The sequence below is a fragment of the Chelonoidis abingdonii genome, chromosome 9, assembly GCF_003597395.2.
Source record: "Chelonoidis abingdonii isolate Lonesome George chromosome 9, CheloAbing_2.0, whole genome shotgun sequence".
Classification (NCBI taxonomy): Eukaryota; Metazoa; Chordata; order Testudines; family Testudinidae; genus Chelonoidis; species Chelonoidis abingdonii.
The window spans coordinates 50,306,195-50,321,522 of NC_133777.1; the positions used below are offsets into that span (position 1 = coordinate 50,306,195).

The 15,328-nt window shown below is 39.3% G+C and overlaps 1 protein-coding gene across 6 annotated transcripts in view; it reads left to right on the forward strand.

Moving 5' to 3' along the window:
• The window catches only part of NRG4 (neuregulin 4), a 52,160-nt gene that overhangs the window by 19,804 nt on the left and 17,028 nt on the right, over positions 1–15,328 (forward strand). For all 6 annotated transcript variants that reach the window (XM_075069534.1, XM_032763074.2, XM_075069535.1 and 3 more), the window contains one exon: positions 2,984–3,077. In XM_075069534.1, the coding sequence (XP_074925635.1) occupies positions 2,984–3,077 (94 nt within the window). The remainder of the gene's footprint in view (positions 1–2,983; positions 3,078–15,328) is intronic.

Consider the following 15,328-nt stretch of genomic DNA (forward strand, 5'->3'; position numbering starts at 1 on the left):
TGCATACACCTGACTGTGCATATAAAGTGTTGAATATGCCAATTTGAAAATGTAGGTCTTAGTTATATGAGTAAGTCTTAGTTATATGAGTACTTAGAGGCTACTATCGCCTCTTCCACTTTGAACCACTGCTGTGTTAGGGCTGCAAGAATCAATTTTGCGTAATTTTGGTTCAATAAAGTTGCCACTGTTTGACCACTTTCTAAATAAAATGTGTTGCCTCCCCCTTTATTTTCTGTCCTCAGCAAGTAAAGCAATATATCAAAATATACATATACATGACATAGAATGTCCATAATATGTTGGTGCCATTTCTACAGTGGTATTAATTTGAAAAGCTGATGACAATATCCAATTATTTATTTATAATCTAGATTGATATTGATAATGTTTCCCTCTCATCAACATTTATCTTGTATGACCTTTCTGTCTTGGTAATACTAATTTAACTGTAGAATACCTTTGACTCTCTAAGTTTATAATTTGAATTTTTAGATTAAAACAGTTTTTTAACTTCACTTGTAAAAAAGGCACAGCAAGGTCTTTCAAAATAAAACACAATCTTTCCTAATAACAGATTTAATAGAATCAGAATAAAAACAGAGATAGCAATTCAGGTTAGATGAGTTTATTTTGTCAGCAAAGTATAGTACTCGCTAGATGAACTGGCAGGTCTTGTTATTAAAACAGTTCATCTCTGTAGAAAGTCTCAAGCTATACTCCACCCTCTCTGATGCTAATGTATCTGGGTCCTACCTGTATTAGAACCCCTTCTGACACTCATATAATACTTGTATTAATTACAGTCTTCCAAATCACTGACTGTAAACTTAAAGGGGCAAATTTTGGCCCTGTTCTTGGCCCTCAAACTTGACTCCTAATGTCACTGGTGAGAGCTGTGCATGCCTAAAGGCAGAATTTGGTCAAAATTATCTAATGAGATGACCATGAATTGTGACATTGATTGCAATAATTTCTCTTGATATTATAGCATCTTGTATTTTATTTTATTCTTTCATTTATTCAAAATTTGTAGGCCACTTTACACAGTGTTACTTTTAATAAACAGCAGCAAAATACTATTTGCTCAGATCAGAAAGATTGAAAAGTATAAATGGATTGATGATGAGATACTTGACCCACATGAGTGTAAAGGTATTCTCTAAATAGCCCGCTTATTGGCAGTTACTTTAAACAAATGAAGGATACATTTTTTTCCTCTTTGTTGCAAGTAGTGGCTCTGGAAAGTGGCAGTATATCCAGGAATTAAGTCTGTGATGAGATTCCCTGAAGAACTGGTTTTGTTGATGTTACTGTACTCAAGAATGACAATATTCATTCTTGTAATTTACACCCACACCCACAGAGCATTATACTCAAATTATTCAAATGGATTATTTTGACTCTCTCTCTCTCTACATGTCTCTCCCTCTCCAGAGTTCCTGAGACATTTTGCCATGGAGTGGAGGCATATCTAGTGGGACTGCAGAGAGGGCAGATGTTCTGTGTTCTACAAGAATTTCCTGCAGATCTCAGAACATTTGGGAGGTTGGCTGTGGCATGAACTACTATCCTAGGTCCTCCTCCCCCATGGCAACATGGCTCTTCAGTGAGCCAGAGCCTTTACCCTACTCTTACTTACAGAGGAATAAAAGACCTTTTTCCATAATAGTATATTTTGTATGCACTGCTGAAGGCACATTTTGCCATACGCGAACAGTAGGCATTCTGCAGTCTCATTTTCAGATATGGCTAGAAATAACAGTGAAAATAATCACACCTAAAGTGTGAGATAACACATGATTCTCAGGTTTGTGATATCACAGGCCTGTTCTATTCCTGTTTTAAAGGAAATGCTTGGGTTTAATAAGTGAGATTAATAAAATAAATTCTCCCTCCCTCCACATATATATGGCTAGATACTCACTTGCATATACAACCCACCCACCTACTCCAGTTTTAAAAACATGGACTTCTTACTGAGGTGTCCAAATCCTGCATTTAGATGCCCAGATTGGCATTTAGGTACATAAAATGGATAATTACTTCTCTAAATCCCAATCTGAGTATCCAAATGATGGATCTGGATAGCTTATTAAGGAGCCTACATTGAAAATTCATGTATAAAATCAATCATGAAAAATGTACTCTTTTGAAATTACATTATAAGAAACAAATGTAATTGTTAGAAGCACTCTTATATTGCAGTTTCTCCACACAAGTATTAATGAACTAGCTCCTCAGATGTGCCAAACTGGTGCTTGGTGCAGCTGCGTGAACCAAAGTTGGCTGGAGTCAGCAGGGGGATGGGTCAATTTTCATTGAAGGTTGGAGCAGCCTAAAGGTCCAAGGGGCCATTCACTGCCAGGGACAGTTAGACTGCAGCAGCACTTAGGCCATCCTCCCCTTTCCCTGGCCCCATTCCTACGCTGGGAGGAGCAGGAGTATAGGATTGGCTATACTGCCTCCACATCTGTGGATTCTAGTATGCCATAGGAATCCCCATATAACTGATTTTAAAGCTGCTTTGCACCACTAGAGCAGTGCAAAGCAGTCTTGATAAGGGCTAGCATCTGACCCAACATATTCACTATGCTTCCCAAATGTGAAAGCCAGGAGGAAGATTTCAAAGCTGTGTCATTCCTTACTAATGGCACTGCTCCCACTTCCTCAAACTTTAAGCCTGCGTTCTGATTTGCTGGTACATTTGCTATATATTTTGTAAAATAAACTTTAGTACTTGTATCGACAGTTACAATCACTGATGTTATTTGATACATGGTGGTACATACTGATGTGTTGGAGAGTAAAACTGTCCTTTATTAGTTTCTAGTGTTTTTAAGCCAGTTGTATCTTTTGTGTTATAATTTAAAGAAAACAACAAAACAAAACCCAAAACACCACATGGTATATTTTTTTCACGTCTTGATTCCTCCTGAGTAAAAGTATAATAAGTCTCTCTCTGTGTATCTGTTCTTTTCAGATCATGAAGAACTCTGTGGCACCAGTTATGGACCTTTTTGCCTAAATGGCGGGATTTGTTATATGATCCCTACTGTATCCAGTCCGTTTTGCAGGTGAGTGAAATTTAAGCTTGTGTGTTCACACATTGGATTTAGCTATTGGAAAGACAGATACTGTTCTAGTTTAACAATATTTCTTTAAAGAAATATAGCATGGTAGGTGAAAATGTGTATGTGTCCCTGGCTGCTGTAAACATGTTTCTATCTGTAAATTCAGCAGTTCTTGATCATGTGGTTTAATGTTAATGCTTCTATCTGGTTCATACAAAGGGTAATGTTTTCAAAACCTGTCTATGCTTGGGGGAAAAAAAATGGTGGATGAGGCAATACCCATTTATGTATTCAGAATTCAGACTGGTATCTATAATTTAGAGCTTTATACTCCCCTCCTCTTATGCAGTACAGAATGAGAAAAATGCCCTTAATCTCACAGAGAAGAAACTGGACGAAAGGCATACAGAGAGACAATAATGGATACAAATATATTCCCTCCTCTCCTACACATCATATATCAAAGTGTTATAATATAAAAAGGGTATGGCTTGAGCGAAATGGGGAGGAGTCAAGGAAGACTGCATATTTACTTTAGTGGGGGGAAATGTAATGGAAGCCAAAAGCATAAGTGAAGGCTGTTTGTGCTCTTATGAATCCAATTGAAAGAATCGCAAAGCACAGCTTCAGGGGGACAGCTAAGAAGCCATTTGACAAAGAAGCAGCATAGTAGCTGTAGAATCATAGGATTGGAAGAGACCTCAGGAGGTCATCTAATCCAATCCTCTGCTCAAAGCAGGACCAACACCAACTAAATCATCCTAGCCAAGGCTTTGTCAAGCCAAGCCTTAAAAACTTCTAAGGATGGAGATTCCACTACCTCCCTAGGTAACCCATTCCAGTGTTTCACCACCCTTCTAGTGAAATAGTGTTTCCTAATATCCAACCTGTGTATGCTATGCTCATATGACATAGGTTTATAGTGCTTGGGGAAAGCTAATACCTGACCTCCAGGAGGGGAGTATGTAACAGAATGTGGAAAGACATAACTCTGCCTATCTTTGCAGATAAGATCTCCTCTTCCACATGTAAAACAGCTGCTATCTATTTGCCAAATCACCCATCAGAGACACAAGAAGAAAAGGTTACCCAGTATATTTATCTTAGGTCTGCTTCTACTAATTTTAAACTATTCTTCATTTGAGATAAGTGAACTGGTTAACTTAAATGGTTCAATTGGCAAGCTAGCACTTACACTGAAAGCTTATGTTTATGGATGTTATAATGTTAGGGCTCTCTTTATCTCACACTTGGAAACTTCTGTTCCCCATTCCCCGGGTGGCTTCTTTCAGCCTTCAGATATAACTAGGAGTAATAGGTTGAAATATTTAGGAATTAAAAAAAAAAAAAAAACAGGAAAATTTTTAATGGTGAGAGCTGTTAAACTGTGAATAATCTCACTTTGGACATTCTAATCTAAAATAGACAAAATCCTGAAGATTAGACTGCAGGGAACAATCCTGCTTTGTTTTTTAAGGGATAATTATATGATCTCATGAATCTTTTCCATTTCTTACTGTTATATTTTCTAGCCACAGTAGATATGCATATATTAACTATTTCTTCTAAAATTATCAGCAGTGGAATAGTTAATAAAGTTGACATTTAAATCAGCATAATTAGGCTTCAGAATTAACTTCTACTGAAATAGGTCAATCCACCTCTCGGCTATTGTTAAAGAGGTCAATAGATTTAGCAAAACAGTGCTGCTAATTGTCACATTTCAAAGGTTTCAGCCATAAGGGTTAGAAACTTAATTTATTTTAAATGAAAACCTAAATTCTTCTGAAATTTACAGGCCCATCAGAGAACTACTAAACCATGGTTATGGCCCATTCTGTCTCTCCTCTAGCACTGTTAGTAATTGGTTCCTGAATTTTCAAAGCCTTGCATGAAATTTTAGCCATGTAATTCAAATCAGTGGAAAATGCATAACTAAAACTCTCCCTCACACTTTGAAAATTTAGGGATGTTACCTGCTGTATGCAGAAGTCTTGTAACTTAAAATTAAATTAAAACATCAAATACTTCGACATAGCCCATCATAACAAAGAATTTTCACAATTGTTAATTGATACATTTTATAGAAAAAAGCAAGAACAACACAGGGTAACACACATGTTGTGGAAAATTCTTGAACAGGATTTCAGTAATTATTAAAAGCAGCAGAGAATCCTGTGGCAATGTATTCACCCACGAAAGCTCATGCTCCAAAACGTCTGTTAGTCTATAAGGTGCCACAGGATTCTCTGCTGCTTTTACAGATCCAGACTAACACGGCTACCCCTCTGATACTTGACAGTAATTATTAAATCTTTAATTTTCTAATTTATATGAAGTTAGCCTTTGTACCCTATTTATTTCCAAAGATCTTAATGTGCTATCAATTAATTTATTGATACAGTGTTGTAGATTTCTTGGTCCCAAGATACTAGAGAGACAAGGTGGGTGAAGTAATATCTTTTATTAGGCCACTTCTGTTGGTGAAAGAGACAAGCTTTCAAGCTACAAAGAGCCTGACCTGAAGAAGAGCTCTGTGTAGCTCCAAAGCTTGTGTCTTTCACCAACAGAAGTTGGTCCAATAAAAGATTAATTTGTGATTTTTAAAAGTGCCTCTGTGTACATTTAAAAAATTACCTTTTTTTCAAATACAGACATCCATTCAAATTAATCAAAATCAACACCTTAATCTCCCTCTTACTCATTGAATTAAGCTTCACAGTTTTCTTGTGAGAGAGGTAATATTCTAACTTTACAGATGGATAAACTGAGGGTCAGAATGATTAGTAGTGTGCTCAAAGGTACCCTCAGAGTCTTTTGAGATTCTCCTACCAAACTGACGAATGAGTGGAAGGAATTTTCCTGCCTGTAGTGGATAGTGTTAAAATTTAATACTAACTAGCTAAGCTTTGCCAGAGATTACTTATCCTTGAAGCTGAAAACAAAGAAACAGACAACCAAAAACCTTCTGAAGTGCATATTTTTGCCTTTGGAATGTACTAGATTACACCAAATCACAGCTATATTAGCCAATGTCTCTGGGAAGGATGCAGCCAAAACCCTGTAATAAGTCTTCACACAATCAGTCCCCAGTTCTATTTCAAATTACACAAATTGAGCACTGTGCTATATCGTCTCTAACTCAAGATCTAGTGCTGGAATCCTTACTCACACAGTACTTGACGTAAGTGGGACTACTCATGTGAGTAAGCACAATTGTGACCTTAGTATATTTTTCTTGGAACAAAAAAGTACGAACATTTCTAGTGAAATTCACATGATACAAACATGACACATTCTGTCACCTCTCTCCTTGGTTATGGTTATGGTTATGACAAAGAGCCTTTGTTCATTTGCTTTTTGCTCTTCCATTTGAATACACTATCCCCTCCCTCCTCCTCCTCCTCTGCAAGCACATGCACCACTGGCTGGCCCTGGTACATGGTTTATCCCATGCTAAGGGAGAACATTTTTGCAGCAAACTCTTGTTAAAAAATATTCACTGCGCATCACTGAGATTTATCCTTGAGGATAATTGTCCAGCATCATTCAGTGAATCAAATGAAGAGATAAGAATAGAACGTAGGAGTCCTGATTTCCAGGTCATTTATTCTAGCTACTAGGCCACACTAACTCACATTATATAATTTAAATTAATGCACAAAAATTGAAAATAAAAGTCCATCAAGAAAAATCCTTATTTTTGGTTAACTAGAAAGAAACCCTCCTTTCCAGCATTTTAGTAGCAATAGTAAGTAGAGGGAAAGTGGAACATTAAAATTAGATGGTGTCGGTTATACAATTTCAGATACAGTTTCAAAGCATTCTGTCTTAGGAATTGCCTAAGCACAATATATAGTGAAGGTGGTGTATCTAATGTGATAACTGTATATTTGGAGTAACAGACTTCCTGAACAATTAATTCTTTAGCAATACACGCTTGTAAGCATAGGTGATTTCCACTTTAAAAGGGTTCCAAATGAAATCTTATGTAAAATCAGGTAGTGACTGGCACTAGGATATTTTGCAACCTGGAAGGGCAAAAGCTAACTTCTTTAGAGTATCTCTGTTGTACTCTTAACACTCAAAACTTATTTTTTCACTACCCCATTTTGACTTTGAAGTATTTTTCCTGTGTATCTAATTGCTGCTTATCAAGTTATATGAATTTAAATAGAAGCATTCTGTTTAAGTATATTCTCATTCCAAGCATGTTCCTTAATCAGTCAGAGAAGAAGGCTAATTATAAATGAGAAAGGTTCTGTTTACACACAGATATCTGAGTAATCAGCAGTGATGTGAATAGAAATAACAGGAAAAAAAGTGCATCACTGTGCAGTGGAATTAACAAAAATATTTAATTCTTTAAAACGTCCTTAAGACTGACATCACCAAGCAAGTGATCACATTTTGTGTTTCTTAGTCTTGCCTAGCTCTTCAAAGTAGCAGGGACCTGGCACCACCCTATAGCATAGCCTCCAAGTTGCTCTTATATGACCAACTGTGGCCAATGCAAAGAATGATTAGAGTGTAGGGCTTCAGAACCACATTCTCCAGACCAAAGAATGAATTATTGACCATTGATTGCAAAGGATTAAGGAAACAAAAATGTGGACCTGAAAACTGTTTTAAAAGTGCTTAAAATACATTAATGTAAATAGATAGCACATTATGATAAATGTCATGTTGCAAGCAGGGTTTATGCAGGATACATGATGCAATATAGTCTGTTGTAACTCTGCAAACTATGATCTTTGTCTAAAGTAGAATTGCATCATCCTTTAAAATAAATATGCTTCTTTTATAGAGGATATAGAAACTGATAGTTACTGTTTGCTTTTAGATATTTCACAGCTACTTTCACTTGGCAGAAGCGGATATTTATATGTAGTTGAAATTGGGTAGCACAAAAACTTTCTCTGCACAGCATAACATTTTCTGATTCTAAATGCACCTGGCATATGTTAATATATTGTCAGCTGCTATCTTCACTTTGTGCCATTTCTAATACTGGCTTAATTTCCTCAGCAGCCAAAGGGTGCACCTGTCGCCATACACAGGTTGAAATTCAACACTGAAGTATCCAATTTAAAATATATATATAAGTAACAAACACACAGAACATAATGTGAAATCCAAATGCCTCAGGTGTGTTGTAAAGCACGAGGCTGAAAGATGTTTGCTTGAGCACCTTATGTACAGCTGTCCCATTATCATTAACAAGCTGGAGAAGAGTACTAAGTTGCAATTTTATCATCGGTGGTACCGATCTTGTACTAAATTATTTCTTTATTTTATCTTACATCTGCGCAGAGGAATTTGGATGCCCAGTTTTGGGCACTTACACAAAAAAGGGAAGCAGAATGTGAGCAGTGCATGCTCTTTGCAAATCTCTGTGGATGGGAGTCCACCTGTGGCTGGGGGACCCAATACTGAGAATGTATTTTCAAAGCTTCACTATTATTTGTATATGGTGCTCTCCTGGCATTGCTGTTCTCCTTGTTTCTGAATATCACTGCCACTCCCCTTCTCCCAGTCCATTTTAGATGCTTCAGCAATCCTCTGAGGGGAATCTGTGGACTGCATGGACAGCATAGTCTCAGCAACAGCTGAACAGATAGAAAAGCCTAGGAGATAGAGATCAGGAACAGGAGTTGGTCACTATTTAAGCTGAATATATTCTGTACTCGCAGGTTGCAGAAATAGAATAAGAAGCAGAGAAGAGGCAGGTTCTATACACTATGGCAATATTTTAAAATGTTAGGTAGATGCAAATAACTATTTGGGTCCCCATCAAAGGGCACTAGTGTGAGCGAATTATGTGCCCAGCTTGAATCTGGCTGCTCCCAAATTGCTTGAGTATACAGTACTTGGTGGGATTTTCAAAGTGCCCATGCAAATATCCTTAGTGTTTAAGGCTGAGCAGAAACAGCCACCAGATGGACAATAAAGCGGTAACTGGCAGTATACTAATGAAGCTTGGACACCCAGTAAAGAGCAGTGTAAAAGCAGGTTATTTTCAAGTAATGGCTATTTCCAGTGAAGAGTGGCCAAACTCATAAAGGTTGGGGCAGGCACAAATGATAAGACAGAAGCAGAGAGGACAAGAGGACATGAAGAAGCCCAGCTACTGACTGAGGCAATCAAGTCCTACTTCTAGACATACCATAGCTGAAGCTCCCTCATGGTCCCACCCTAGAGAGCCAGCGGCTAGTCAGGCAGGGATAACGCCACTCCATGAGCAGTGTCAGGGGCATCCTTCCCCTTGAGGGTCGGAAGAGTATCTGCCTGGGTGGGTAGGCTGGGCCTGCTGCACTTTTCTCCTTCTATACACGGAGTGCTTTGTTGGAGGGCCCTTCAAAAGTGGGTGTTTGTGTTAAGGCCCCATTAGGAGGCAGGTTGTAGCTCACATCTCTCAGAACAACTGTTTCAGGCTCTCTCTAAAGTCAGGCAGATGTTATTGCATCAGTAGGCTGCAGATGTTTTATACCGGTCTCAGATAAACAGTGACATTGAGGAAGTTGTCAGGACCTATTGCACATGCCAAAAATATACGATGAGTTAAGCAAAAGAGCCCATGCGGGTGGCACAGGAAAAATTGGTCCTTTGGAGCAAAGTAGGCATAGATTTGTTTACATTTACTTGGGAAAAGATGCATTCTAGACTATTATTCTAATTTCCCTCAGATAGCTTTACTAGGAGATACTACTGCTAAACTGGTGATTGTGTATGTCAAATCTGTTTTGCTAGACATGATATAAGTGACATAGTAATGTTTGATAATGGGCTGCAGTTTGGTGGCAATGAGCTTAAGCAATTTTTAGTGAAGTTTAGACATATAATCTCTAGCCCCATTATCCCCAATCCAGTGGGTTGGTGGAAAATGGTGTTTTCCATGCCCTTTTCCCTGCGAAGGTCTGTTAGGCGACAACCACATGTTAAGACAACTGAGCTCCCATACCTAACACTGCCAGAACAAATGGATTCTCAGTCTTCTGAAAAATAGTACTATTGATATTTTAAGGGAGACCTGCAAGTCCAAGTGAGAGTACTGTGATAGGTTTTAGCTGATTTAGTTATTTGTCAAGAGGGGCCCTAGATAAGAATGGCCATACTGGGCCAGGCCAAAGGTCCACCTAGCCCAGTGTCCTGTCTTCCGACAGTGGCCAGTTCAGGTGCCCCGGAGGGAATGAACAGAACAGGTAATCACCAAAGTGATCCATCCCCTGTCACCCATACCCAGCTTCGGGCAAACAGAAGCCAGGGACACCATCCCTGCCCATCCTGGCTAATAGCCATTGATGGACCTATCCTCCATGAACTTTAGTTATTTTTTGAACCCTGTTATAGTCTTGGCCTTCGCAACATCCTCTGGCAAAGAGTTCCACAGGTTGATCGTGCGCTGTGTGAAAAAAAAAAAATGCTTCCTTTTGTTTGTTTTAAACCTGCTGCCCATTAATGTCATTTGGTGACCCCTAGTTGTCGTGATATATTGAACATGGCCTTTTTGCTGCTATTACCTATCTGGCAGAAGTGTCTCATTTGCAACAATGAGGACCAGACTTTTTTACTTGTAAAAACAAACAAAAAAGAAGTCTGTCCCCATCGCATAACTGCAGGAACTAAGGCCCTAGGCACAGGCCTGTAGCTCCTGTGCTTTATCCAGCCCTGCCAGTTGCACTGAAGTTGACAAGATAATTAAGAAGTAGCCCTTCTCTTGAGTGCTCAAGACACTCTGCCACTATAAAGCAAAGGCAGTAAGTTGTGGTTGTAAATTGGTTACATACTATAGGAGAAAAAGGCAGAATATGGAAGTAGTGGCATGATTCTGGGTAATGATCTAGCACAGCTGTATACACTACCTGTGTCACATATGGTACAGCCATCATATCCACGGAATTAGGTACATTTTATGTTTCATACTCAGTGGTGCAAACTCTTGAAACATTTGATGTTTTTTAAAAAAGTCTCAGCTCCTGGAGTCTAGACATTATGTGAAAATCTCAGCTTTCTTTTTTTATCAAAGTATGTTTATAGACTTGATGGTTGTGGAGAAAAGCTTGAACACATGAACCAAGTGCACCCTGAAGGCTCAAAAAACAGAAAGCAAATAAAAAGAACACAATTATTTTTAAACAAATCTCATTGTTTGTAAGCCAATCTCATTACTTTTTTGGGCCCAGCCTCATAATTTTCAAATGCCTGGTGTTGGCAGTACTACAGATGGCATAGTTTCCCCTTGATATTATCAAAGAGATATGTGGCACTACAGATGGGAAGTCATCCATGGCTTAGAATTCCTGTATAACTTGATGGTGTGTCTGGCCATCCATAAAGAAATTAATGTGGGTCTATAATCATGCAGATCACAGATTTAGGAAGTCCTCTACACAGAAGCAACTCACTGGCTGATGTTAGTAGTGTCCCCAATGGTCCTTTGAAAGGCCCTGAGTTCAGTGACCTTGACGCAGATAAGAAGGGGTCTGGTTTTTTTAGGTCAGCCTCTTTAGTCAACATTCAGCTCATCCCAGTTTTGGTGAGTGGTTTTGGGGTAACTTGTGGCTCAGCAAGGTTGAGAAAGGTCCTCTAAGGCTCACAGAATCCATTAAGGTTACAGCACCTTCTCTAAGCCTCTGAATTTCCTGCCACCTCACTTTTTATACAGTCCTCACATAGTCAGGTCCTGTACTGCTTTCTCTTCCTCAAGCTACCCCTCTACCTCACCCCCACTCCTGCACCTCCACAAGGTGCCTCCCACATGAAATTTCAATATGTGAGTGGCAACTATTTCTACTTCTTCCCTTCACCTCTCCTAGTCCCGACTCTCCTCCATCTTTCCTAGACTAATCCTATAAATCTTCAGTAAATCCTGTCTGTTTCTTTCTGTATCTCTTTCTCCATCTCTGTGTTTGTCCATCTCTCTCCAAGGGGTGTATGAGAGAGTCCTTGCTCTGTGTGATGTCTGTCTTCAGGCTGCACACACGAAAGAGCCAGTGAAGGCCTCCTGCTTTAGCACCCTAACTTGTACCTCCTGGCTTTTCTTCATGGCTCAAAAAACTTACTTTTGAACACCCCGAACAGGCCCTTCTGAAAATATTGTTTGGGTACCCCTACCCTAGACTACATTCCATCCTGCTTCTGTGGAGTGCTGAAGTCAGTGGGTTCTTAGGTGTTGAGAGGGAGGATAGTTCAGTGGTTAGGGTGCTAGGCTCAGACTTGGGAGACCTGGGTTTAGTTCCCTGCTCTGCCACAGACTTTCAGTTTGGCTTGGGGCAAGGTACTTAAGGTGGGATCCACAAAGGGCCTTTTGTGCCTAAATCCCAGTTTTGGCTCCTCTGTGATCCGCAAAATGCCTGTTGAACCCTATAAGTGCCTAAACTCAACTGTGCCAAAGTTTTCAGTGTAAAAGTTCCCTTGGCACCTCAATTGCTGCTTCAGAGCATCCACACTGGTTTGTGAATTATTCTAGGGCTTAGGTGAGAGAGAGGCATCAAGACACCTAGAGGGAGGCAGCAGTGCACATACTTAGGAACAGAAACCTAGGTGCTGAGGGAACTTTTACCCTGAAAACTTAGGCACTGAGTTTAGGCAGTTACAGGGGTCAATAGGAGTTATATGGATAGCAGTGTAACCAAAATTGGGACATAGGTGCCTAAACCTATGACTTCATTACCTGAGTCTTGGGTTTAAGTTCTTTAGCATCTTACTGGATCTGGGGCATAATCTCTCTGCATCTCAGTTTCCCCATCTGTAAAATAGGATAATAATACTACCCCTACCTCACAGGGGTGTTTTGAAGATAGCTGTATTAAAAAGAGTGAGAGACACTCAGATATTATGGTACTAGGAGTCATATAAGTTACTCAAGATCGTTTACACTAGGGCATTTTAGGGAAAAAAGTCCCTTTGGTTTGGCTTCACACTGCTTAGTTCTTATTGCTGTTAGTACAAGTGGGCATTTTAATTTTCAAAAATTCCATAGTTTAGACATGGCCTCAGACAACTTGTGCACAACCAAATGGCAGCTTTGAAAGACCTCTGGGCACACAGCTTTAACTCTAAAGACCCCCTAAACAACTGTTTGTGTCTTCCCAAGCTTTTACAAGTGTTGGCCTTAAATGGTAATATTTTTTATATTTGATATTCTGGTTTTTCTTCCACTGGGTCAAGATAGTTTACAGCTTTTAGGACTCTGTTGGACACTAACGCCTGTATCAATATTCAGGATATCAGCCCCTTGGCCTGAATTGGCAGGTGGATAATATAAAGACATGAGAATGGCCATACTGAGTCAGACAAAGGTTCATCTAGCCCTGTATCCTGTCTTCTGACAGTGCCCTATGCCAGGTGCTTCAGAGGGAATGAACAGATAGGTAATCATCAAGGGATCCATCCCGTCGCCCGTTCCCAGCTTCTGGCAAACAGAGGCTAGGGACACCATCCCTGCCCATCCTGGCTAATAGCCATTGATGGACCTATCTTCCATGAACTGACCTAGTTCTTTTTTGAACCCTGTTATAGTCTTGGCCTTCAGAATATCCACGGGCAAAGTTCCACAGGTTGATTCTGCCTAGAGCTTGATATTTTCATACAAAGCACTGCTAACCAAGAAATTCCCCTGCTTTTCCTGATTGAAGACAAGTTCTAATAATAATATTTGCTCTGATTAACAACAATACTAATCAGAAGGAAAGCAGTGGGGTTTCCTGTGTGTTTATTAGGGTCAAATCCTGGTTCTCTGCACAAAACCTATTAAAATGAGATTTGCTCATGCCTCCTACAATGGTTGGAAAAAGGAATTCTCCCATCCCACCTAAAGCCATGGCAAGCCCTGGAGCACCTGCACAACTGTACAAACTGTTGGAGCCTAATTGCAGCAATAGCTGCTGTGGCTCAGTGAAGAGTCACAACACACATTTTGGCGAGTGACTTATTCACTAAAGGATATAAATAATTGCAGACCCACTGGAAATGTCCACACCTTCCCAGATCTAATCCACTCCCACCCTTCCTCCTTGATGCTGACATGGAGAGTTCCACATGGAGCAATATTCTGTGGTCTATGAGACCTAAATGTTCCCCTTACCCAGATTTCTTGTGGCTGGCTCCTCCTCCAATGCAGCTCTCTCTTTTCTGCTGTCTTTAAATCTGTTTGTAACCCTTTGGCAAGCTAGATGATCTAGCCCTTAAAGTATGTATTTTACAAGGCAAGTGGAAAGCTTGATTACCATCTGAAATTCTGTTTTCACAGTTTTAAAGCTCTCAGCTTTACTAGTAGACATTTGAAATCTATTTTCTTTTAACATTTTCTGTTTAAATTAGAAATTCTAATTTTTCTTAGCATGCAGTAAAACTATATTTTTCCTTTTTAAATTCATATTAGAATCCTACATAGCAGGATTGTTTAAAGCCAACAGATAACGTGTGTTGGAATAGCATGCAAGTAACCTATTGCAACAGCAACACGTGACCTTGTGACCACAAGCCTTAATTAGTATAATACCCTCTTAGTAGGGCTTACTGCAAGGCTTCTGTCTCTTGCAGACACTTTTTCACAACACAGCAGCATTTATCCACTGAACAGAGCAACTGCAAACACATCATGCTTAATCTTGTTCTTACAATGACTGCCTATAATGTGGCAGATTGGTTATAAACTTGGTACAGTTGATTTTAAAAGCCCTTAATAATATGGTGCTTGGCTACCTTTGAGCCCTCCTGTTACAGTTTCATCCTGATGGGAATCTGTGCACGTACACATGCCTTTCAGAGGCAGGGGCCTGGATTTTGTCTTGATGTCACTGAGAAACCCTATTGATATCATTGGAGTTATACTGGGATAAGAGGATAATCGGGTACTTAGAGTGAGGAACTCCACCTTGAAATCTGCCCAGTCTGTCTCTCCTGACTTTTAAAAACATATATAGTAAAAATGTTTCCCTTTCTTAGGGTGCCTTAGAACAACTGTTGTCCTGATATTTGTTACATTTCTTCCCCTTTCTGGTGTATCAGAGCCTACAAATGTTTAGTTTTTAACAAAGATGGTTTTTAATAGAATGTTTTAGTCATTTTTAAAAAGGACTAAAAGATTGTACAATGTCCTATGCCCACTGGCAGGGTCACTGTATTCATAATTTTGTTTGTAAAAGATACAAATGTAAACAATTGATAAACCAATACCTTGACATTAGTCATTCCTGTTTCTATAAAGTGCTTCACTAGTTTATAGTTCACTTTAAATGATGCTTTAAATT